This window comes from Pelodiscus sinensis, chromosome 6, assembly GCF_049634645.1.
Source record: "Pelodiscus sinensis isolate JC-2024 chromosome 6, ASM4963464v1, whole genome shotgun sequence".
Taxonomy (NCBI): domain Eukaryota; kingdom Metazoa; phylum Chordata; order Testudines; family Trionychidae; genus Pelodiscus; species Pelodiscus sinensis.
In genome coordinates this window covers 104,170,186-104,196,666 of record NC_134716.1, presented here as the reverse complement: position 1 = coordinate 104,196,666, position 26,481 = coordinate 104,170,186, and the positions used below count along the sequence as shown (strand labels likewise).

Sequence of the window (26,481 nt, the reverse complement as noted above, 5' to 3'; positions counted from 1 at the left end):
TGGGAAAGCTTGATTATTTGCCAAGAGAAGGAAGAATTAGGCTTAAAAATCCTATGTCAAGATTGACTATCACTTACATGAGAAATGAAGAGAACCCACCCATTAGTTTAAACCAGTGGCAGCCACATCACATATATTAATTGTGCTTCAAAATAATATACAATATGAAAACAGTCAAGTATTAGCAAGCATATATGCAAGCAAGGATAATCATTTTTATGTTATTTTCTAATGACATATTAGTCAAAGAATAGAGTGGGAACACTGTATAGTATATCCTGCTGAGTCCTTTGTCACTAGATTGGCTATAGATTGAGGAAACGTTTCTTTATGAATTATTTTAAGAACTAGTCAAAAATAAAAAAAATAAAACAATTGCTCAATTTTTTTTTTTAGTTTTCAAAAGGGAATTTTTTGCTTTTATAGCATTGACATATCATCATTCATTTCCAAAATAAGAAACTTTCAAATTTGATTTTTTAAATAATTTGAATTGCTTTCTAGAGGAAAAACCTTCATGAATAAAATAAAAATCATATATTGAAACTGTTTAGATTTTTTAAAATTCAAAATTATTCATGAAAATTTTAATTTAAGTGATAAAAATAAAGCTCATTAACAATTTATAAAAATAGATTGGGGATTTGGAATTTTTTGGGAAATGGAAATTTTTCCTCAAATGAATATTTCTGACAAATTTTCATTTGAAAAATGTAAGTTGGATCTAATTATATTTAGTAACTCAAATACATGATATATAACCAACTCATTTCTACAGCATAGAGATAGTTAAGACACCAGAACAAATGTAAGTAGTTTAAGCATTTTATTAACAATGCATCCCTTTGATAAGATTATACTTCAGGAGGCTTTTAATGCCCATGGACATGAACTGTACACACTATACAAAAAACAAACAAAAAAAAATCACACAAAAAAGATCAAGGCGGGCAAAGCCATTTTGAAACAAGCCTCTGTTTAAATTATACACAGCTCAATGAAATATTCTTACAGAAAATATATAAATACTTTTTCTTTCTATGTTACAGGTATACAATATAAATCAGATTTCAATGTCTGTTCAGTGACCTACAAACACTAGAACCTCCAAATATGTAGCAGCGTATTACTAAACAATAATAATAATAATAATAACAATGAAAAAGTAAAGAAACCACATAGGGCAGGGAGAATAAATCTTGAGATTTTAACAATCCCTTCCCTCTTCAGAAAGACTATTTTACATCATTTCTTATAATGCAGTTTTAGGGATACTGACAGCCAATATTGGAACTTTTCAATTACATCTACAAAATGTCTGCCTTTTCCCCCTAAGACATTGCATTTTGTGCTAAAACAACCTATTCAGTGGCAAAATGGCAAGTTACACTTTTTTTTGGCATAAATTACATTTCTCAAATTAAATAGTGTATTTTACAAAGCAAGTCAAGCAAAATGTGCAATTTCTGCATGCTGTGGCATTGCTATCCACTTATTTTACAAAAATAGTCCAAAGAAAATCCACATTCTTTAATGAACATAAAAATCTGTTGTGAACAAAGATATCTAGGACACCAGAACATGGAGCTAACAAACAAAATGAAAACTCACCTTTTTCACTCCCTACCAAGGGGAAAATTCTAACAAGCTTTCTAACACATTCCACAAAGGTCTTTCATAAATTTAGGGTATTACTTTAAATAAGCACAGAATAGTATAAAGTGAATGTAACTGCAAAATATTACAGAACCTTTTCAGCAGTCTCCATAGTGAACCACAACTTGTTAGAACCTTCTGTGTAAGGACAGCAAGGATATGGGTAGAGGGCTACCAGAAACGCTTCCAAACTTAATCTAAACTTCTTCCATGAAGAAAGTGTCCCGGTCATGAGCATACATTCACTTTGCAATGTTACATAAATTTGCCCAAATCTAGAAAAGCAACTGTGGATTACAGTGCAGATTCAAATGGAAGCATCTGAAAATTTCACCTATCCTTACACATTATTCATTATCTAAATGTTTTAGAACTCTCTCTAGAATAATCATTTCTCTTCTTTATACTGCCATCATAGCAGTTGTTTTTGTTTAACTCCTCACCACAAATTAGATTCACATTCAAGATCACTGCATATGTTTCTAAGAATAATGATAAAATATACAAATGGTTTTTCACTGCTGCCTGATACACACTTTAAGATATACATGAATGCAACTTATTTCCGAAAGTTTCAACTCAATCCCCCAAGTCACGCCTAATGCCAAAAATCTCTAGACAAGTAAACTTTTATGTTGTAAACTATTGAATACTTATACATTTTAGTGTGTCATGAAAAAACAGAAGACATCTGTAGGTAAGGTCAAGTTAAACAGTGAAACTCTTTGATGATCACTATTCTGTTTCTTGCATATTATATGCCCAATGGTCAAAATTACTGAATGTGCACAACTAGGGATAGGTAACTGATGAACAACTGCAACTCCCCTTGAAGTTAGAAAGCTATGAGTGCTCAATACTTCTGAAAATTGGATCTCTAATCTAGATGCCTAAATATGGCGTTAAGTGTTTAATTTCTGGGACCCTCCTCTGAAAATTCTGACCTTATTGTAATATTTATTCATTAATGAGTTCTCTTTGTCAGAGCAACTGCAACTCTTGTGAGTATACCTAGAATGCAAATAATGTAACAATGCTACAGGGTTTAGCAGGTGTTCAATAGCATTACAAATATTTACGTTTGAAAAGATATAGAGTGGGCAGAGTCTGTCAGCTTCTCATGTCCCCTTCTAAAATTGGGGGGGGGGGAATTAAGCAGAAGGATTTTCACTTAGGTTTAAAATAATCTGCATTTTACTATTATTTTTCTCTTTATATAAATACACCTAAATGATATTAAATGAGCAAAATAAATGCTCTTCAATTAGGAACTTTGCAAAAGAATACTTTGAAAATTCACTCAAATTCAAAATTCACAGCTTATAACTAATGCAAATGTTACAAATTCCTCCAAATCATACAGTACCCCTTCATTTGTTAATTAACATTAAAAATTAGTGTGAACTAAACATAATTCTAGAAATGCCATATCCATGAAGCTTACAGTACTGACATTACATCTGTTATGCCTATTTTATTGAAGTCTACTAACATTGATAAAGATACTTGAAAAATTAATCTTCTGCTTCCATTGAGATCACCCCTTAAGTTTTCAGCAATATTTTTAATACATTAATTTCTTGATCTAATCATTCCCCACATAATAAGAGTACTTAAATACTCAAGGTCAGAGTTCCAGAACAGACGAGTTAACAGAGTAATATTAATTTTTAAAAGTATATTGAAATTTGCTTATTTTGTGTTTATTTGGAGACTTTTCTAATGTCCTTTCTATACTGTAGATAAAAACGGTGACATTTTGTTTTTTTTAAATAAAAGTAGATAAATGGTTCACATTGTCTTAACTGCAGAAAAATAAACAGAGTTATTTGATTTAACCCCATCTAGAGTTATTAAAGCAAAGATTTCATACTCTATCCTAACTGAGGTAGTGTTTGAAACTACTGTATAAAATATGCTAATCCCATTTTTGGTAGGAATACTACATTATTTGCTTTGGAGTTTATAATCACTATTTTTTATATTGTGGTTATTTTGGTTTTACAGAAACGTGTATTTGTTAAGACCCGAAGTCCAAATAACTACTGTTGGGTAACATTTTCAAAGTTACTGAATATATTTCAGACACACATTGTACTGTTATTGGTGGTAAAAATTAAAGTGGTTTCCTTCCACTATTTCCCTCAATGAGATCTCATGAAAAAGATGAAAAACTCAGGAAACTGACTTTTACTGTGAGAGAAGCAGTTTGTAGCCCTGCAATTACTTTGTTAGGTTTTGGCATAACTCAGTGAAATGAATTCTACAAAATAATGTTAGGCAACAAGATGAAATTGCTTTGTCTCCAAAAATAAAATTTCCAATATAATCAAACATATAATGAATTTCATTATGAACTATTTTTTTTGTTATTAGCTCACAAGGCTATCTACGGCAATCTCCAATAGCAAATTAGTTAATAAGGTAACATGAGGATTATGCAATTTGGGGATAAATTTAATCTATCATAATCTAAACTACCTAATCTGACCCTTTAATTATAAAAAGGTAAAAGTGAATGGGTTAAAAAGGTATTCTACCTAATACAGCCCAGCTGAATAATTCACATATCAAAACCAAAGGGTAATCCTTTTCATAACAGGCTTTCTAATGAAGGTGGCCGTGCTACTATACATATACATTTGCATATATTTGTATTTAATTCTTGTAAAGGCTTTCAAATTTCTTTACATAAATAAAAGGTTTTTTTAGGTTGCACTTAATTTATCAACCTCACTAATAACATGATGAAGGCAGTTATTGTACCCATTATCGGTCATTGTATCAAGTAAATTGTGCAAAAGATCTAAAGAACACCAATATAAAATTAAAGTACTGCTGTTTCAAAATGTGGAAGTTAAGGCTTTTCACTACAATTATGAGCATTATCCAGTGATCAATCAGGCATATGAAAATTAAAGGAAACATTTGTTTTAGAAAAATGTTTCTTATGGAATGTGGAAATTACCTACTAGTATGTCTTTTTCTAAAAAAGCAGCAATAATCAAATGTTTACTAGGTTAGCTGATATAGTATTCACCCCATAAATTTTCATTTGAGAATAAGACCAATGTTCACAATATATGAGCATGAATACAGAAATTCCAACCACCACATGCATAACGTACAGGGAAAACCATCAAATTTCAGTCAATTTACGAAAAGAATGTTATTTTTTAAATCAGAAACTGTAGTGAAAATCCTTAACCAATTTACACAACATGACATATGTAATTGCCACAAAACTGAAGAGACTGGTAATAAAATAAGAACTCTTGCAACTATAGTAACATTAAAATAACTTAGAAGAAAACCCCAGATTTGTAGAGGCTTTTCTTTCTGAGGTTCTGACCTCTCCAATTAGTGTTACAAATGTTAAGAAAACTAACAAAGAAAGGCCAACTTTAGTCCCTTGGCGTCCATGGTTATAGTAGCCCCACTGTTGGCAATGGGATCTACTCTCATGTACCCTTACTCCTGGCGTCCAGCTGTTGATAAGCAAGGCATAGTTGACCTTATCTGGAACAGAATTTGAAGTCAACCACTTAAAAGAGGTCTCTGCATACTCTTGTATATTGTTTAACTGTCATATTAAAAATTAAATGAAAACCTGTGCAGGTGTTCAGTGCTTGTTTCTTGCATATATTGGTAATTACTATTATTAAAACTATGGTAATGAGTAACAATTCCCCAGGGCTCAGAGGGCTGGGGCAGTGATTTTTTTTTGAGAAAAGTCTTCAGTTTACTCTTCATGTACCAGTAATTTCTGGAACTGTCTAGGAGATGATGCTCCTATCTTTGCTGTCAAGTCAATCAGAAGTTGTCTGAAGCTTTCAGCAAGTCCACATATAAAGCACTGTACAAAAAAGAGGTCAGGATTCAGCTGATGTATCAATTACTGGTTGTTTTGGTGGTGTTGCTAGAACAGCCTCTGCTTCTTCATGCATCTAAGGGCCAAAGAGGATGCAGTATTAACTTACAAGTTTCTACTAGGAACATAACATATATAACAACAAAAATTGCAAGAATGTTCACTTTAGCTAGAGCAAAATGAAACCTGAATCAAGTTGATGCACTTTTTGAAGTTAATAGTATGGAGAACTGGGAAATATCTGTACTTTTTAAATAAATATTATGCATGTCTCTGTGTGTTACTCATGATGTGTTACTTACCATGGAGGGAATGCTAAACATAGGTAAGACATATGGATATTTAAATCCATCTCTCTAACTGCTTTGTACCTTCTGGCGTGTAAATCATACCTTGTTTTGAAGAAACTAATCCTGAGTAACTGCATACTCAGTGGTCAGGAAACACTTGCCAAGACTACTGGAACTTGCTAGGTATCATGGTTGGAAAACAGGGGATTTAACATGCAGACCCAATCACATAATAACTGGATCACAAGGTCCTGCCCCATGAAAAGTGGTCATGGATCCATCACTTGAAAAGATTACACAAAGGGGATGACAAAAGGGTCTCAGAAGGGGCAACCTGCCCAAGTATCATGACAAAAATCTTCTACTTACTTGTAAAAATTGTACATCTTGAAATAGCTCTTGAATGAACCTTCGAGATGGTAGTCGAAACGTGCAGTGTGCTAGCAAGTAGGACACCTCAGAGTAAAGGCATATGTCATCAAATGCTTGTGGGAATTTCTCTTTAATGCTAATTATTTAGGAAAAGAAATCAATTTTAATACAATCTCACATGTATCCAGGATAATTTTTTTTTTAAACTATTCCGCTAAATGTTGGTCATAACGGTTAACAAAACTTATCTTTCCAGTGACAAAAGTTGAGCATTTTGAATTTGACATGGTAAAACAATCAACACATGTAAGAAGAGAAGCATCTAATCCAATGGTCTACATGGATTATTATACTCTTTGGGCACAAGCACTTCTCAACATGTTACATTAGCTAATATTTTGTATCCAACCAGAGAAAATTAAATTAAGTTCTATACAAGCATACAAATAAAAATCTCAAATTGAAAGCACCATTCAAGTCCTCTGGCTAGATTTTATTTTACAGTGAACCAACAGCACAGCATAGTAGTTTATAACCAAACTAAAGATATAAGCATGTCACTGAGTAGTCATCCAACCGATAAACCTAGTTTATTGGTTATTTTGAGTTGATTACTTGCATTTCTATCCCCCTCCCCCTCCTCCCTGAGGCAGTGGGGGGAGGGGAGAAGCAGAAGCTGGTGTTGGGGGGAGCTAGTTTAAAAGCCAGTTCCCCCCAGCACTGTCTCCACGGTACTGCCTACTCCCCCTCCCCCACTGTGCTGCTGCCTCTATTGGGGGCAGGAGGAAGGGCAGGGGAGGCTGTCGCAAGCACCTCTGTGGACAGGAGCTGCTGGACTCAATGCGAGCCAGGACTGAGCAACCCCTGCTATGGCTCTACATTTTAAATGTAGTAAGAGCCAGGTGGGCAGGCATCCAGGAGCTGGGACTGAGTGCCTTCCCTAATCGACTAACCGTGTTGTCAATAAAAATTGTATCGACTACAGGATTAGTGAAATACCTGCTTCTTAACATCCCTAAAACATACAGAACGGTATATAATTAAAAACAGGCACTCATTGAAAGTAGGGAAGCATTAAGAAAATTCATACAATAAGGACTTTAAACACTCAAACTTTTAAAAAATATACACAATGACTGCATTTCACTATTAAAGGATGATTATGAAAAAAATGAGAAAACAAAGATTAATTGAAGGTTTAATAATAAATGGCAAATCATTAAAGTCTGCCATCCTTCCATCTGTCCTTAACTCCCACTAGTATGCAAAAGCATGAGTAGAGTTCCTATAAAACTGTATCTAAACAAATGTGTACAATGCTTATTTCAATAAAGCCAAAACTGAGCCCTAATTGAACGCTTAATTGAGATATTATGCCAACCCAACTCTACGGCCTCAGGATGAAATCAGTTTTGATGTTTTATAAAGCCAGGAGAAAAATATGAAAAAGGTATTACAATTATGATTTTACAAGATAACTACACTGAATGTAGGTAAAACTACAGTTTGAAGGTCAAGTCATCTGATGAAGTGGGTTTTACCCACGAAAGCTCATGATTCTCTCTATATTTGTTGTTAGTCTCTAAGGTGCCATAGGACTACACATCGTTTTGAAAGTTACAGACTAACACAGCTACCCCTCAGATAGTTTACTTACGTTAGGAGTCCAGTTTCATGACCTTTTGTTCCTACTGAACTACTCAAATTGATTACTAAGCGTAAGACTTCTTTTCGCAGCAGTATTCGGCACACTGGTGTATCATCTGGGATTGACTTTACTCCTTAAGAAAATAAATTCCACCATATGAATTTCAATCAGGACACTTTCATTGTGTGAAATGAGAATGTTATGTACTTTATGTCTGGGCCTTCCTAATTCACAAAAGTTGCTGCGTTTTGTGAATTAACAAAAACACACACAAGCTACAAAATGCAAAAACAACACCATGATAAAATAAATGAACAAAGTATATTTAAACAAAATAGTAATTTAGTTTTAACTAGTTAGTCTACAGCTTCCTAAGTACACTAGTAAATACTGTGTAGTATTTTTTACAACAACAATGTCTTAAAGGCACAACATTCAACTACATTTCAGTTCCTGCTGTGACACTGGCAGACCAGGTACCAGCTCTTACCAAGCTCTGAAATTCATAGCCAGTCTGTTACATCTCTCTGTTAGTAGGAATAAAATGGGTATTGGACTTAACAAAACATTTAGTCTTTATGAAAAACTTAAATACCTTATATAATTGATCTGGGGTAAATGACTGGTATCTTTGGACTGGAAGTAATCTGTAACCACTGGTGCACAGCAACCAGCTATTACTAAATCTGGCTTGGTGGGGAGGCAAAATAGACAGGAATGCACAAGTGGACTATGTGACTCTAGGCATGGGCAGGGATTATCTTCCCAAACCTGCAGCCTGGCCTCGCCGACACTCAACCCTCAGAACATCTGCTGTAGGCATTCTGGGGAAGGAGCATAGTTGCCCCCAGCACCTGCACTCCCCGTGCTCAGGCGGCTGAATCCATGCACCCTTCTCCCTCCCCATGCTCTTGAGACGGGGAGGTTGGGGACATGTGCCCTCCTTGTGCTACAAGGACCAGGGACATATGGCCTCCTCGCGCTCCAGGGGCCAGGAAGGCTGGGGACATGCACCCTTCCTTTGCTCCGGGATCTGGGGAGGCTGGGGACACATGCCTTCCCCATGCTCTGGAGAGGCTGGTGACACGTATGTCCATCTGCCCTTCCTCCCCTCCCTGTGGTGGTGGGTGGCAGGGCCTCAGCCAAAGGGGCAGAGCTGAGGGTGGGTGCTTGCCTTCCCCACCCCTATCTCCGCAGACTGTCCATGACTCTATGAGTTCTCATTTGTTACTGGGTTGGTGAATTTCAATTACAGAATACACAACTATTTTGGGGTCTCTGTTCTGGTGCTTGACAATTTGCCCTGAGGTTGGCATTCATGATTGTGAACCACTCTAAAAATGATACCTGCCACTTCACTTTTGTTCAGAATTGGGTGGGAAATCTGCCTTTAAATTTGTTTGGAATAGCAATGTTCTTTCTACCTTTCCGTAAAGTAATGATTACATTGAAAGAATAAATGTTTTCCTAATATTTTAAAGGAAATGCAAATGATAGAAAAGCTCACCATTTATCAGTTTATAACTGTTTAAATATAGTCCTCAAACCTATTATAAAGTTCCAAAATATGGAATAGAATGTTTTAAAGAGTTATATATAAAATTGTGAAGAGAATTTTCAGTCTACTAACACAAGGCTGGAAAAATAAGATGATTAAATCTGATTTAAATTGAGGCACAGAGAAGTTTAACTAGCTTGCCAAAAGGCCACAATGAGTAAATGGTAGAGCCAAGAATAAAATTCTGCTTTCCTGACAGACAGTTTTGGTGGCCTATTCATGCTTCTTTTCTGATAATGACAGAGAAGCACCTAAATTATGTATAAAAAAACACTGCTGCTCTATTACAGTATATGAAAACAAAACTATCTTTTGCAATATTTAAGTATATGAAATAAAATACATTAACATTAAATTAATACTTTCCTAATACTGGCAAAGTTTCATGCTTACCTAGTACAAGATCTGTACTCTTGGTACTACTAGCTGAACCATGGGATACGGCATCACTACATCCTGAAATCCCAGAAAACTTAGAGGAATGAGAAACCACATCTAAGTGATTATGTATGGTCTGCCCACACCAATCAGAATATGGAATGTCAGGAAAGTCTGAAAAATAAATATGATCTATTTCAGTAAAAAAATTGAGAACATACAAGAATGCATCTGAAGAGAGAAGACGACAAATTGCAATGTTTAGTCTACAAGATGTTGATGCATCAGCAAAGGTAATTGCCAGCAAACAATCTGATACAATTTGATACAATCTTTTTAAAACAGATGTTGAACAATGGGCTAAAATGTACCCAACACTTCTGAAGCTATCTGACATTTTTCTTAGAGCATCTATATGTCTGAGCATCAGAATTTGCTGAAATGAAAATAAATCACTTTTGCTTCTCTTCTCTAGAAATTCACGGAGGATAGGCCCACTAATGGCTATTAGCCAGGATGGGCAGAAATGGTGTCCCCTAGCCTCTGTTTGTCAGAAGCTGGGAATGGGCAATACGGGTGGCGCCAGTTGACGATGACCTATTCTATTCATTCCCTCCTGGGGCATCTGGCATTGGCCACTGTTGGAAGAGAGGATACTGGGCTAAGATGGACTTTGGTCTGACCCAATATGGCCATTCTTATGTTCCTATTCTACTCCAAACCAGAAGTAATCAGAGAAGAAAGAAAACAAAATACCCTTCTGTTCACTGCATCTCTTTTCAGAGACTCTCCAAGCAAGGTCTGATTATTTTCACTTTAATATACATATTGTGTGGCAGGAAAAAAAAAGGTTGTTTTTTTGCAGTTGGTTTGGAAGTGGGTCTCAGTTTTCTGCATACTGATTTATGTGCAGCCTTGAATTAGGTTTCAAATTTTCACAGTTTAAATAATTGTCTTCTTTGGTGAACTTTTTTTTAAAAATTGGAAAAGGTATGTATGCACACAGTTACATCAACACCAACAGAAGTAATAGAAAATTGGGAAATTACAGTCCAGAAATATCATTGTTGATTGCATAAGATAGTACTAAAACGAACCTCTACAAAGACAGATGAGCCATTAAAAAGGATGCATCATTTTGTTCATCTTCACAACAGACTACAGGCAGTCCCCGGGTTACGTACAAAATAGGGACTATAGGTTTGTTCTTAAGCTGAATTTGTGTAAGTCGGAACTGGCTCCAGATTCAGCCGCTGCTGCTGAAACTGACCAGGGGCTGACTACAGGAAGCTGGAGGCAGAATTGCTTTGCCCCCAGCTTCCTGGAATCAGCCACTGATCAGTTTCAACAGCGGCTGAATCTCGAGCCTGGGACAGAAAAGCTGGGCTGCCAGGTAGGTCCCTGCAGGACCAACCCCGGCAGCACCCCAGCTGCTCTACCCCAGGGTCCACAACAAAAGCCTGGTCTGCTAGAGGGGGGGGGGGGGGAGGGGGACACTAGCTGCACCCCCCCCTCCCAGCAGACCAGGGACACAGGGAGCAAAGCCGCAGCGGCGGCGGGGTGCCGCGCCTCTGAGGCTTTGCTCTGGCTCTGTCTCCAGCAGACCAGGGACACCCGGAGCAAAGCAGGGGAGGCGGAGGGGTCCCGCGCCTCTGAGGCTTTGCCACAGCAAAGCCTCAGAGGCGCGGGACCCCGCCGCCACTGCGGCTTTGCTCCCAGTGCCTCTGGTCTGCTGGGGACCGTCTCCAGCAGACCAGGGACACCGGGAGCAAAGCCGCAGCGGCGGCAGAGTCCCGCGCCTCCCCGGCTTTGCCAGAGCAAAGCCTCAGAGGCACGGGACCCCTCCGCCTCCCCGGCTTTGCTCCAGGTGTCCCTGGTCTGCTGGAGACGGTCCCCAGCAGACCAGGGGCACCCGGAGCAGCTTTTCTCGCCCCGGAGGTCGAGGTGGCGGGACCGCTGCGCTCTGGGCGGTCCCGCTGCCTGCGAACTCCGGGGTGAGAAAGCCCCGTTCGTAAGTGCGGATCCGACATAAGTCAGATCCGCGTAACTCGGGGACTGCTTGTACATAATTATTTTTATTCAGCATTGTTATAAATCCCAATGTAGCATGAATAAAAGCAGACAGTAATGAATGCAAACTAACCTGTATGACTATATGCAGAGTTCACTCTGTTATTTTGCTGGTATCCCAGTAACTGGATACAGACACAATAAAGGCAATTATCATCCGTGTGTTCCTGTAACCCAGTGTCTTCTGTGTTTTCTAAAAACTGAGAAGCATCTGAACGACTTGTGTTCATTATCTCTGTGAGGCTAATCTGCTGTCTAAGCATTTGGAAGGGGCTTCTGACAACATCAGTAGACCCAGATGAATGGCCTGTAGACATACAATTAGAAATCAGAAAAAACAAGAACATCGAAGAAAATTAAGATTATATTCTTTTAATTAAAATTCTTTTTAAACTGACCAAAACCAAACATTTTTAGTTAGAACGTTGTATGTCTCCAAGAAGTTATTAGGATTAAAACTTTGATTTCTGTTCTGTAATAAATCTCACTAAATCCCATACAACATCAATTTCTTTATGAACAAGACAGTCAAAATATTGGAAAATTAAAATACAGGATGTGCCTTCCCTAAACTGGAACTCCCAGGCCTAGCAACATCTGTGGTCCAGCACCAACCACAGATGTTCCTAGACCACAAAACCCAGGAACAGGGAGGTCTGACAGCAGGGTAGGAGAACAGTAGGGAGCACCAGTGACTCAGCCAGGAGCCCCAGTGTGTGTGTGGGGGGGGGGGGAAAGGAAGAGGGGTAACGGGTGGCACAGAGGGGAGTTCTGGCTCCAGGAGTGGCCGTGGAGTTCGAGCGCTAGCAGCGGCTGGGGATCTCTGGCCCCAGCTCTAGGTTCAGAGCCAGATGCCTCTGTCCAGCCCAAGCCACGGAGCAAAGAGGCTATAGAGCTCTGTTCCGGCTACAGAGCTACGGACATGGTGCTCCGGCCCTGGCAGCAGAGAGGCCAGAGGCATCTAGGGAGCCCCGGGGGCTAAAGCAGCAGCAAGTGCAGGCTGGAGCCCTATCCCAGTGGCAGCCTGCGTCAGGAGAGGATGGACCTCCCCTGGTTCAGCAAATCCCCTTGTTCAGGATCAGTCAGGTCCCAAGGGTGCCGGACAAGCGAGTGTCCAAGCTGCACATCCATTCATTCAATTCTACATTCAAACTGAAAAAATATGCAGTGTCAACAAAGAATCTATTTCAACATTAGTAATGAAAAAATATACAGAATAAATACTGAATCCCTTTCAAAATAAAAGAATGATATTTTGGTATAAATTCAACATACAAAACAGAAGCAGGTATTTGGCTCCTCTATAGTAGGTGGAGATGCTATATTAGTAGGAAATCACAAGCCGATGGCTTAGTAGATCAATACTACCTGAAAATACACATATAATCAGAATACACTATGAGGCAGTGGTTGAAATATGCTTATGGCAAGCAGCTCAGGTTACCAAGCAGGCAAAAAAGACCAGTTAGAGGTAAATGGGAATCTAACCAGTCTTCCAGGTTACAATGAGCAACAATTGGAGAAGACACTATCAATGGTGAGAAAATGTCTGCCCTGATTTAGTTAGTTTGCTTTCTCTAAACCATCCATGATCAATTGTTTCTCATTTGGGATTTAATTCATTTCCCTGGTCTGTGATCTTGCATGTACGCTTGCTTTCCTGCTTCCAAGCAAGACCAGGATACCTTGCAAGCAATATCTGATAAGGGATTGATGTCCTGAAAAATCTAAATTCAGTCCCCAAAACTAAACAGGTAATACATTTTTCAAGAAGGGTAAGAAAAAAAACAGGCTAAAGTCACAGTAATTAAACAAATAGCATTTAAAAGAAAAAAAACAATTACCTCCTACATCAGCAGTAAAGACTCTAGTTCCACGGTCATCAAATGGAGGTATGGTTTTCTTTTGGAAATAAGGAGTCTCTTTAACCTGAAATATTTTAAATCAAAGTTATGCGGAAGGATTTCAAGAAAGTTAATAAATGACCTTTGAGCTAATATACAGAAAAATTATTTTAATGAAAAGCTGGAAACTGAAGTTTATAAATCAAGATAATCACAATTAGTTACATTTTTGACATTTACAGCTAATATGTAAAGTGCACACAATAACCTGCCCATACCATTTGCTGCACCTACAAATATTTCTGCAGTATCCAAGATGCTTTAAATACAGATCTATGTTCATTGTAGTTTAAGATATAAGTTAGGGCTTGATTACATAGAGAAGTTAGTGTGCAGCAAGCCCAGAAAGTGCCCATTTAGGGAATCAACGTGGAGTATCATCTCCATGCTAACAGCTACTATTGCAGATTTTTTCCACCACATAGACAAGCCCTTAAATATGGCAAAACAATTAATGGTAGAAGATGAAAAGAAATATCGGAAGGAGAATTACAATAGTGAAGATCAAGAAATAAAATACTATATGTAGTTTCATATCTTATTAGTTCTTTGTTCTTTTCTCTATTGTGTACATAACTTTTAGATGCTATATATTAATATATGATAAATTCAACGGAACAAAATTTTATAACAGATTTTGTATTGGAAGTCTAACCAAAAGGACTCCTAATCAGGAATTTGAAGAAGGAATAAAACTGCATGTAACAGGATCAGAAGATATTCCATGCTCCCTTAGGAATAGCTAGATGTACTGAGCTAGAAGTCAGGACAGGAAAAGGAGAACTAGGAACAGGCAGTGGTATCTGCAGCCATGAAGAGGAGCATAAGTGAGTTTGAATATGATGCAAAATGATCAGAAAAATGTGCAGAAATGTAAAGAATGAGGGACATGCAAGGAAAGCATAGAATCATAGAATAATAGGACTGGAAGGGACCTCAAGAGGTCATCGAGTCCAGCCCCCCGCCCTCAAGGCAGGACCAAGCTCTGTCTACACCATCCCTGAGAGATGTCTATCTAACCTGTTCTTAAATATCTCCAGAGAGGGAGATTCCACCACCACCCTTGGCAATTTATTCCAATATTTGACCACCCTGAAAGTTAGGAATTTTTTCCTAATGTCCAATCTAAACCTCCCCTGCTGCACTTTTAGCCCATTACTCCTTGTCCTGTCCTCAGAAACCAAGAGGAACAAATTTTCTCCTTCCTCCTTGTGACACCCTATTAGATATTTAAAAACCGCTATCATGTCCCCCCTTAATCTTCTTTTTTCCAAATTAAACAAGCCCAGTTCATGAAGCCTGGCTTCATAGGTCATGTTCTCTAGACCTTTAATCATTCTTGTCGCTCTTCTATGTACCCTTTCCAATTTCTCCACATCTTTCTTGAAATGTGGCGCCCAGAACTGGACACAGTACTCCAGCTGAGGCCTAACTAGTGCAGAGTAGAGCGGTAGAATGACTTCACGAGTTTTGCTTACAACACACCTGTTGATACAACCTAGAATCATATTTGCTTTTTTTGCCACAGCATCACACTGTTGACTCATATTCAACTTGTGGTCCACTATGACCCCTAGATCCCTTTCCGCCATGCTCCTTCCTAGACAGTCGCTTCCCATCTTGTATGTATGGAACTGATTGTTCCTTCCTAAGTGGAGCACTTTGCATTTCTCTTTATTAAACCTCATCCTGTTTACCTCTGACCATTTCTCTAACTTGCTAAGGTCATTTTGAATTATGTCCCTATCCTCCAAAGATGTTGCAACCCCACCCAGTTTGGTATCATCTGCAAACTTAATAAGTGTACTCTCTATCCCAATATCTACATCATTGATGAAGATATTGAACAGTGCGGGTCCCAAAACAGACCCTTGCGGAACTCCACTTGTTATCCCTTTCCAGCAGGATTTAGCACAGTTAACAACAACTCTCTGACTACGGTTATCCAGCCAATTATGCACCCACCTTATCGTGGCCCTATCTAAGTTATATTTGCCTAGTTTATCAATAAGAATATCATGTGAGACCGTATCAAATGACTTACTACAGTCTAGATATATGACATCCACCGCTTCTCCCTTATCCACAAGGCTCGTTATCCTATCAAAGAAAGCTATCAGATTAGTTTGGCATGACTTGTTCTTCACAAACCCATGCTGGCTATTCCCTATCACTTTATTACCTTCCAAGTCTTTGCATATGATTTCCTTAATTACCTGCTCCATTATCTTCCCTGGGACAGACGTTAAACTGACCGGTCTGTAGTTTCCTGGGTTGTTCTTATTCCCCTTTTTATAGATGGGCACAATATTTGCCCTTTTCCAGTCTTCTGGAATCTCCCCTGTCTGCCATGATTTTTCAAAGATCATAGCTAAAGGCTCAGATACCTCCCCTATCAGCTCCTTGAGTATCCTGGGATGCATTTCATCAGGACCTGGTGACTTGCTGACATCTAACTTTCCTAAGTGATTTTTAACTTGTTCTTTGTGTATCCTATCTTCGAAACTTACCCTCTCTCTGCTTGTGTTCACTACGTTAGGCACACCTCCAGACTTCTCGGTGAAGACCAAAACAAAGAAGTCATTGAGCATCTCCGCCATTTCCAAGTTTCCTGTTTGCTTCTCCCTCCTCATAAGCAGTGGGCCTACCCTGTCCTTGGTCTTCCTCTTGCTTTTAATGTATTTATAAAAGGTCTTCTTGTTTCCCTTTATGCCTGTAGCTAGTTTGATCTCATTTTGTGCCTTTGCCTTTCTAATCTTGCCCCTGCATTCCCGTGTTGCTTGCCTATATTCATCCTTTGTTAGTTGTCCTAGTTTCCATTTTTTATATGACTCCTTTTTTATTTTGAGATCATGCAAGATCTCCTTGTTAAGCCAAGCTGGTCTTTTGCCATATTTTCTATCTTTCCTACACAGCGGAATTGTTTGCTTTTGGGCCCTTAACAACGTCCCTTTGAAATACTTCCAACTCTCCTCAGTTGTTTTTCCCTTCAGTCTTGCTTCCCATGGGACCTTACCTACAAGTTCTCTGAGCTTATCAAAATCTGCCTTCCTGAAATCCATTACCTCAATTGTGCTGGTCTCCCTTCTACCTTTCCTTAAGATCATGAACTCTATTATTTCAGGATCACTGTCCCCTATACTGTCTTCCACTTTCAAGTTCTCAACTAGTTCCTCCCTATTTGTTAAAACCAAATCCAGAACAGCTTCTCTTCTGGTAGCTTTTTCAACCTTCTGAAACAGAAAGTTGTCTCCAATGCAATCCAGAAACTTATTGGATAGTCTGTGCCCCGCTGTGTTAGTTTCCCAACATATGTCTGGATAGTTGAAGTCCCCCATCACCACCAAATCTTGGGCTTTGGATAGTTTTGTTAATTGTTTAAAAAAGGCCTCATCCACCTCTTCCACCTGGCTAGGTGGCCTGTAGTAGACTCCTAGCATGATATCACCCTCGTTTTTTACCCCTTTTAGCTTAACCCAGAGACTCTCTACACAGCTATCTCCTACGTTCATCTCCACTTCAGTCCAAGTGTGTACATTTTTAATATACAAGGCAACCCCCCTCTCTTTTTTCCCTGTCTGTCCTTCCTGAGCAAGCCGTACCCTTCCATACCAACATTCCAATCATGCGTCCCATCCCACCAGGTTTCTGTAATACCAACGATATCATAGTTGTATTTATTGGTTAGCAATTCCAGTTCTTCCTGCTTATTACCCATACTTCTCGCATTTGTATATAGGCATCTAAGATACTGATTTGATCTTGTCTCCCTGTTGTGCCCTGACCCTTCTTTCTCCTTGCCATTATAGGCATGGAGAGGGAAGCATGCTGGAGAGGGAAGTAATACAGCCACGGCATCAACCAGGTTTATATCACTAGTGGTGTAAAAGACAGATCACAATTTGAAGATAAATTATTCATTATTTATTGAACAGTAGCACTTACAGAACTTTATCAGAATAAGGGCCTCATCATGCTAGATGCTGTACAAATAGTATGAAAGAACTGGAAGAATTTATCAAGTCTGGATGTATGCACTGAAGAGTGCAGTAAAAAAAATTACATCAAATTTGTGAAGCAGGTAACAGGAAAGTTTTCCTCGATGCACAGAAATTGACAGAAATGAGGAAGATGACATATATGTTACAATCTGTAGAGTTATTTAGGTATGGGTAGAGAAAATTGCAGAATGTTAGAAGTGGGATATAACAGTAGACTTGAGAATCATTGGCAGAAAGATGGCAGATCTCAAGAGAAAAAGCTTACCCAGGAAAAAGATGAAATACAAGGAGAGGGCCCAGACAGAATCTAAAACACCACCACCAAAGAGGTGAAGCTAATGAGGAAAATGTTTATGATGGCGAGTATGATGAAAAGCACAGAAACAGTGAAGTGAATGGTAAAACAGGAGGAAGTGATATCTATCAGTAGATCAAGAAAGACAAAAACATGGAAGAGCTTCTTCAAATTGCCAATTAGTGAAATTAAGAAGAGAAGAAAAGAGATTACAGAGAATCTACAAAGGGTTAGAGAAGAGAAAAACAGGATAGAAAGCAAAGAAAAGAAGATAAGAGAAATGAAACAGTTGTTATTTCACGAAGGGAATGCCCTGAGGATTTCATGAGGGAAGATCAAGAGCAGATGGGGTGAGGTAAAAAAATGTTAATCAGTTACACAGTATAAAACATTGACAAGAAGAAGTCCTATTGTGAAGATGCACAAAAGCCTCTAGAACAGTGGTGGGCAAAAGGGCCTCCATGGGATGGATCCAGCCCACCAAGTGGATTGATCCAGCTTGTCATGGCCCTGCCACTTCCCTATACCCAGGCCTATTAAGGTCTGGGGGCGGGGGGAAGCGCATGAAGTTTCCTCTGTCCTGCCAGGATCGTGCGGTGCTTAGAATCACCACATGCTCCTGGTAGGATAGGAGGAGACTTTGTACACTCCCCTGCCCCCAAGCCCTGATTAGCATGGGGGCAGAAGGGGGAGTCCATGTTTTTGTCTTTCTTGATCTACTGATAGATATCACTTCCTCCTGTTTTACCATTCACTTCACTGTTTCTGTGCTTTTCATCATTTAGGACTGTATTTAGGACTATAATAGAGTTTAAAGAGAAGCTAGATAATTTCATGGAGGTTAGGTCCATAACAGGCTATTAGCCAGGGGATAAAATGGTGTCCTTGGCCTCTGTTTGTCAGAGTCTGGAGAGGGATGGCAGGAGACAAATCACTTGATCATTGTCTTCGGTCCACCCTCTCTGGGGCACCTGGTGCTGGCCACTGTCAGTTTACTGGATACTGGGCTAGATGGACCTTTGGTCTGACCCAGTACGGCCGTTCTTATGTTCTCCCACCACCAAGGGCATGGAACCTCTGGGGTTGGGGGGAAAAAGGCGCTCCCCCACCCCCCAGTCTAATCATGGTCTGTGGGTGGGGAAGCAGGGACGTATCTTGGCCCCACCCCTTCCGGAGTGGGCTGGGGCCACTTCAAAAATTTCTGAAGCGGCCCCTGCCAAAAAATTATTGCCCACCCCTGCTCTAGAAGCATAGGTTTTTCTATTTTAAGTCAATATATTTTTGTCTAAGAAATGCTAATTTAAATGAAAAACACTTCCAAAAACATAATCACCACAACTAATTGGAACTTTTCCTATAAATAACTAAAGTGGGAAAGCGTCCCCATTTCAGAAATCTGTGGAACTCAGAAATTTCTGTATACTGCAATTCCAACATGTCCATATCTCCTGGATTGAGGTAGATGAGAATTTTACACATCTTAAAAGAACACTAAATTAGTGGGGGGGGAAATGCTATTACTCATGAAAACACAAACTCATTTTTATTATACATCAGTTAAATACATTACTGTGTACATACCTGAAATATTTCATTGATATCCACTGGGAGAGCAAGACCAATGTAATCATCAGTGCTACCATACGTAGCATTGGACACCATGGACCGAACAGAAGAGGAACGCTGCAGTGTGTTTTGGTTAATAGGGCTTAATAAATCTTCTTTATCTAGCGAAGCATAGCTTAAAGCTTTCATGAACCTGTAATATCATTAAAAGAGCAAATGACAAACTTCTGAAAACCACTCCTTTTTAAATTCTTCTTCTATAGGTGAGGGTTGTTAGCACCCTTACTAAAGTTGCCCAACCCATCTCAATGTAAGAGACCCTGTTTCCAGTTACTTACGACTTAGCCAAATTTAACTTTAAATTTTCTACACCTGGCTGAAATTTCTTTTTGAAAATTTCAGTCAAAATAGTTGATCTATTTCTAAGTGCAAGGTCAAGGGAAATATACATTTTACCTATGTTAAAAAAAAGTCTGACAACCTTTATTTTGATAAGTAGCACACATGCACACACACACCCTTCTCCCCACTGCCATGCTTTGAGGAAAGCACTTGAAATTTGGCAAGGGGTGGCTTCTTATGCCAAGAATGTGAGTTTGATATATGACTAAATTTGGCCACATTACCAGCCTTTGAAAAAAAAAATCCCTGCTATTGAGTGGCTCTGTGTCGAGGAAAAAGAACCCTGAACTTGAATGCAGAGGGGATAAGATATGTATCCAAAAATGAAGGGGGGAAGAAATGGGGACAAGGAAGCTGGACTGAGGGGAGGAGAGGGAAATTAAGACAGGGAAGTCTGAAATCAACTATTCAAAAAACAGGGACTGAAAGCCACTGAGGTAGGAGAAAAGAATGGAGATAGATATGCTAACAAGCCAGACAGAGTGCAGGGGGAAAACTGATCCTGGCAGGTAAACACCACAGGAACTGGAGGTGAGGGGCACAATGAGAAGAGATGAAACAATGTGGGTATTAGGGCTGGGAGTCAGTGGTGATGGTAAATGCAGAAGGTGGGACTGGGCAAGTGGGTAAGAGGTCAGATGAGGAGCCAACTAGCGGAGAATGAGACTGGCTGATCTGTGGGATGAGAGTTCTGAGGAATGGAAAATAGGAGTGTCTATGGAAGAAGAATAGGACTGGGAGGTGTAAAGTATGGTGGGGAGCATACGAAAAGCAGTTGGAAGGGATGGGCCAGAAGGTCATGCTTTGGGCAATGGCAAGAGTCACTAGAATGCTTCCCCTACAGATCCTGGAAGGAGAACCCAAGATGCTGGAGCCTTCCCAATCCTCTCCTGTCAGTATAAACTGGCAAAGTGTCTCTCTCATTCCCTTTTAGTACTTATCTACATAAAGGACAAACTACTAATCTACTGATCAATTAAATTTGCCAAAATCTTAAGTCTACCAATGACCTACATAGGTGTCATTATGATGTTGCATAATGAGATTTCTTCCCCCTTCCTCCCACCTGCTCGCTTTTTAAAAAACATAGGAAATAAAATGCAAAAACTATGTTAAAGAATACTGTCTGACAAGTCAAGCACTCAAATATCAGGAACTATGACAATAAAGATTACCTGCACAACCTTAATTTGATCCCTTTGTGTGTATACTTGATAATCTTTAATCACATGATAAAATATTACTTTTTCTACAGGACACCTTTCAGTGTACAGAATGGACCTAACTATGAATGAATCAGCATTGTGTAGTGAAGACGACAATCTGTAGGACCACTGCTTCATCTGCTGGTCTAATGGTCAAAGAAAGTAAATGCTAGCCTGTGTGATGCTAAGAAAATTGCTAATTGTATGTTCCTCATTTTCTATATGCACGATTTGAGATCCAGACCTAAGTCTGTTTAAGTTATAAATATCTGTAGCCGCAACTAAAATCTTGCGGGCTAGGGAAAGATTGCTTTGAACATAAAATGCTATATAATGCTAAGTTTTTTGAAAAATCAAGTTCCTAGTATATCAAATTGGACACTTAAAATTGGTGGGGCTTTTTTACCTCAGTTCCTCATCTTTAAAATGGGCATGACAGTGCTCCCACATGTCACAGAGATGATGTGAAAATAAAATACTAATGTTTGTGAAGTAACTCATATACTAGAGTGACAAATGTCATGGAAAAGCCCATCAAAAATTAATAATTCTGTATTCACAGCAGAATTTGAAGAACAGTTTCTCAAAAATAAAATATTCAAGAGCTGTGATTAATTGAGATCTGTTCTTTTACGCATGGTATGGGATCGGTATTGTAGAAATATAGTATGTCATCATGCGATTAAAGATATCATAATGCATAACACAATAAAAACTCTACAGCCAAGCTTGATTCTGGAATTTCCTAACTTAAGTACTTGACTGCAACCTTCATGTTTTGAACACAGTTTATAGGCAATAATTCATGTATTTTTCACATACTCTTGACAGTTTAATGGATTTATGCTAAGGTGAACAGAAATTATTAATGTCTGTCCATGTATTACTCAAGACATATTGTTTAAATGGCTAAACTCAATTACAGAGTAATGAGGCCCTTGATATCGTATTCTGGTAAGTATCTCTGCATATCAGAACTAATTAGAGTAGCAACTGATGTGCACACAAAAAATGATGCCATTAATCCAGACCTAGACAACTACTTATTTCAATCAGCAAATGGCACAAAACAGCCATACTACTTTCAATATTTTAATGCTACATATTTGCCACTATTTTCCTCCTTTCCAACTTCAGAGTTAGGAATTTAATATTAAACCTATGAAGTTGGGTTTTTTCCCCCAAGAAATACCAGAAGAAAACGCATAGTATAGGTAAAGAGTGAGGATATTTTTACAAGACCTAGTCAACAGGTGTGAGCTTATGTAATGATTTGAGGCAAGATGCTTAGTAACCATAACTTAAATAGAAATGAGGGCACTAAGTATTTCTCACATTACATTTGACGAAAAAAGGACCACATCCGATCACAAGATCAAAATCTTCACAAATGCACCTAAATTTGGAACATACAAGAAATCCAAATATGTTCTATTTCACGTTACTGCTTCTTGGGAAAGCAATGTGCAACAGAGGCAGGGATGAGAATTATTCATAGTGGACAAAGTAACAGATGCCTGCTCTCTGCAGCAGCCAGGAGCTTCAGACAAGAACCTACCATGATAATCTCTTCCCTTTCTGTCACATCAACCAGGATGCTGGGGGAAATGTGTGTGTAAAGGTGTGTGTTGGGAGGAGATATGGGAGATGGACAACAGAGCTAGAAAACTACTTCCTGACAGGAACAGTCTTCAAATGTGAGACAACAGTAGTCAAAGACTGATAAAAAAGGAAACAGAATCGAGGAACAGTGACCTGATAAATGGGGGAAGAGTGCTAGGACTTCAGAAGTTAGTTATTTACACTTATCAAATGCAAGACAGTCAATGTCATGAGACAAGTATGTTATATAATGGCCTAATCAGTGCTACAAAATGTTTATAATCATACTCTAACAAAAAGGAGACACTGACTTTCTCTAAAAACGAGTCCCATGGCTGAAATTCTAGACCCAGGAAGTCAATGACAAAATTTGTATCAACTTCAGTGGGGCCCTGTGCTGGACTTAAACCACCATCCTGGAACAGGTCTAAAACAGAAGTACTCTCAGTTTAAAACTTCAGTAAGAGATACAGGGGAAACTCAAGAAAACACTGTTTGCACTCATTCCATGAACACAGGGAAATAAGTTACAATAATAATGATTCAGACTGAAGTAATATACTTCATTAAAAAGCCTACCACAAAAGTCAAAAGGGAAGAAACACCAAGATAAATAAGAAAATTATTGCTCTGGACTGTGATTGGTCTACCTGGCAGTGAGAAACTGATGACAGTAATATATAGGTACTGGGCCTTTTTATAACAGCAATTAGGAAGTTCAGATCCTTAATTCATTAATAATTCCCTTAATATATTTGTCCTGCTTCCAATGGAATTCCAGATCTTTAGGTACTGACTGTTACCTATCATTAGCAAAAAACTGTAAAAATAATTTACATGACAAATAAAACATTATTTAACTATGCTTGTGAAATAATATATTAGCATGGATCTTTCTTACCTACTTGGCGTCAGCCGAGAATCCAAGCTCCCAGACTTCATGGTAATAGTGTCAGTAAACAGCACATCCTTTGCTGGTGATGCAAGGGCTTCTGAATGAGATAGTGAAGGATGCATCCTTTGCTGCTGTAAGCGTTTCAGTGTAGCATAACCGAAGGCATCTCGAGAACTTGTATAGCTAAAGGTGTAGTCAGCAAGACTCTTTATTGTAGCAAGAGAAGGAGCTTTAAGGGACTGTGCTCTTCGAGGGAGCGTATGAGAAGAGCCTGGCGGCACCAGGGACACAGAATTTGATTTTGAAAGAGGAAGGTGGTTAGATTGTGGTGTTGAACAGTGGCTTGTTTTAACTGTTTTTGTACTTACCACAGTACTCAAACTTCCACAGTCAGTGTCTACATTTGTAGAATCCACACCCACTGTCTCCCTTGAAGGACTTGAGCTCATTGAGCTTATACCACTTGTTGTGGTATCTGTATTAAAACTTAAGCTACGACTCTTGAAATGTGTTTGTGTAGAACCATCTCCCATTAGTCTCTCTCTGCTTGTGTTTTCCCTGTGATTTTCATTTCCAAGTCCTTTTGGTAGCCTTAGATCATTTTCTCCAATACTTGGGGTACTACCTGCATCTTCCATGTTCTTGCTCCCAACAAATGAAGTTTCTAAGCGTAATGTATGGATTTTAGGAACTCTGAACCCAGGGGTGAATTCATCCCCAGGAGTAAATTCTATACTACTGGATGGTTCTGTTACTGTACGATTTCGCCTCAAGCCTGACTTACTGTCAGATGATGACAGTTTGCCTGCTTTAGGATCGCTACTACTTCTATGCTTTTTATTAGGCAGGGTTAGTGAATTTAGGATGCGATTCTTCACGAGCCTGCTAGAAGCAAAAAAGGGGAAAGAACTACGATCCTTATCCTTTAAGGGTCCAGGTTTATCACAAAATGCTTGTTCTGCATCCTCAGTGATCTCTAGGAAAAATGTGCTAGTTGAAGTACTGCCAAAACGGTCATCCTCCATGATAAACATACCTGAAATTAAAAAAAGGATTCTCATTGCTGACTGTTGGTATTTCTAGAAAGTGTAGAAACTAAACTGTAAAAAAATAAAAATCTGTTAAAAAATTACTTAAACTTGATACGCCAAAAGGTCAGTTACACATTTAAAAAATTCTGAAGAAAATAAAGAGAGACATGTATGCTACAGTGTATAAGTCACATTTTAAATTAGTACAATAAAACTCCATTGGTCCGGGATCCAATGCTCCGGCACTCCTGATGGTCCGTCACCATCAGGAACCCGGAAGTGCTCTGGGCAGCCGGACAATTGGAGCTGTTCTGTGCCCGGCTTCCCTTGGTGTCAGCCGCTGATCAGTTTCAGCAGTGGCTGAATCGGGGACGCCTGGGGCAGAGCTGGACTATCGGAAGCGGGGGCTATGAGGAGTCTGGGGTGGCATCCCCCCCACCCCACCCCGGATCCCTCATAGTCTCCCCTTCCGATAGTCCGGCATATCTGATAATCCGGCACCCTCTGGGTCCTAAAGGTGCCAGATTATCGGAAGTTTACTGTATTTGTTTTCTTCTTTAGGCTTTGTCTACGTTACACACCTTTTAGCAACATGGCCATGTTGCTAAAAATCAGGCAGTATAAACACTGACAGCACTTTTGCAGTCAAAACTTTCACCCCTGTCATTTAGACCGGGGTGGAGTTAAGAACCTGTGAACAACAAAAGCATTGTCGCTCAATTGCCAGTGCAGGCAAAGTCTTAGAAAACAATACTCTTTCCTTGTCCTGTCTTATTTTTATTCTTTGGAAAAGGCAGCCCTTAACTCCCTCTAGAGCAGAGCTACTCAACTTTGGAAGCCCCGGGGGGCCACAATGACACTCACAGCACTGCCGAGGGCTGCAATTTAAGTGTGGTTGCATATATATGCAAATAGCATCTTTCACACTGATGAGCACAAATACAAAGATTAAGTCTTAAGCCACAGCGCCAGACCCAAACTTGGCCAGTCAGCCAATGTGAGCCAATCAGCACCTCTCAGGATCTGCCCACAAGGCTAAGCAGCCAGCTTTTTCCACAATGCCCCCACGCTCCTGGCACCTCCTCCTTGATGGCTAGAAACGCCAACACTCTGTACCTCTATGTTTCAGCCAGCCCATCTGCTTGTGTGTTTCAATGCTAATGCCCTCGGGAAACACCTCTCTGTTGTGGAGCGGGTTCCCAGTGGACGCCATGTTCAAAGGATCCCACCTGTGGGCCGCATGTTGAGTGTAAACCCAACCTGTCCCCCCCATCCACCCATGTGCTGCAAATGGCTCATGGGCCACATGTTGAGTAGCCCTGCTTTAGAGCCAATGCTAACAAATTTCCATGAAAACAAATTGTATTAACGAAGAATGAAAGTACAAACTGCATCAAATTTAATATCTGAACCACACAAGCTTGATTTCACCTTTATAATTCATTCACATTTTCTTCATTTCATCATTTGGATATATTTTAAAATGTGGGTACCTAAACTGTACAAATATGAATTTTGATCACAAGGTATACAGCCACCTACATAAAAAATGTTAGTCTTCATAAAAAGCAGAACTCAAACAAAAACACAACAAAACAAAAAACCCTAGCTATTTAAAGGGTTTTGAAAGGCATTTCTCTGAATATATGAGCCTAGCTAACATACTGAATTACATTTTTGTGGTCTCCCAACCTACAGTGTTTATTTCAGATTATAATAATTTATGATCTACAGCTT

At 39.1% G+C, this 26,481-nt stretch overlaps 1 protein-coding gene across 1 annotated transcript in view; it reads right to left on the bottom strand.

Moving 5' to 3' along the window:
* Positions 1-811: 811 nt before the first annotated feature.
* The window catches only part of RICTOR (RPTOR independent companion of MTOR complex 2), a 143,340-nt gene continuing 117,670 nt past the window's right edge, over positions 812-26,481 (bottom strand). The window contains exons 31-38 of the mRNA XM_006139479.4: positions 23,720-24,749; positions 19,625-19,802; positions 13,688-13,772; positions 11,917-12,150; positions 9,789-9,947; positions 7,847-7,970; positions 6,187-6,325; positions 812-5,603 (exon numbers count right to left, since the gene is read on the bottom strand). Coding sequence (XP_006139541.3) covers positions 5,529-5,603; positions 6,187-6,325; positions 7,847-7,970; positions 9,789-9,947; positions 11,917-12,150; positions 13,688-13,772; positions 19,625-19,802; positions 23,720-24,749 — 2,024 coding nt within the window. The 3' untranslated portion in view covers positions 812-5,528. The remainder of the gene's footprint in view (positions 5,604-6,186; positions 6,326-7,846; positions 7,971-9,788; positions 9,948-11,916; positions 12,151-13,687; positions 13,773-19,624; positions 19,803-23,719; positions 24,750-26,481) is intronic.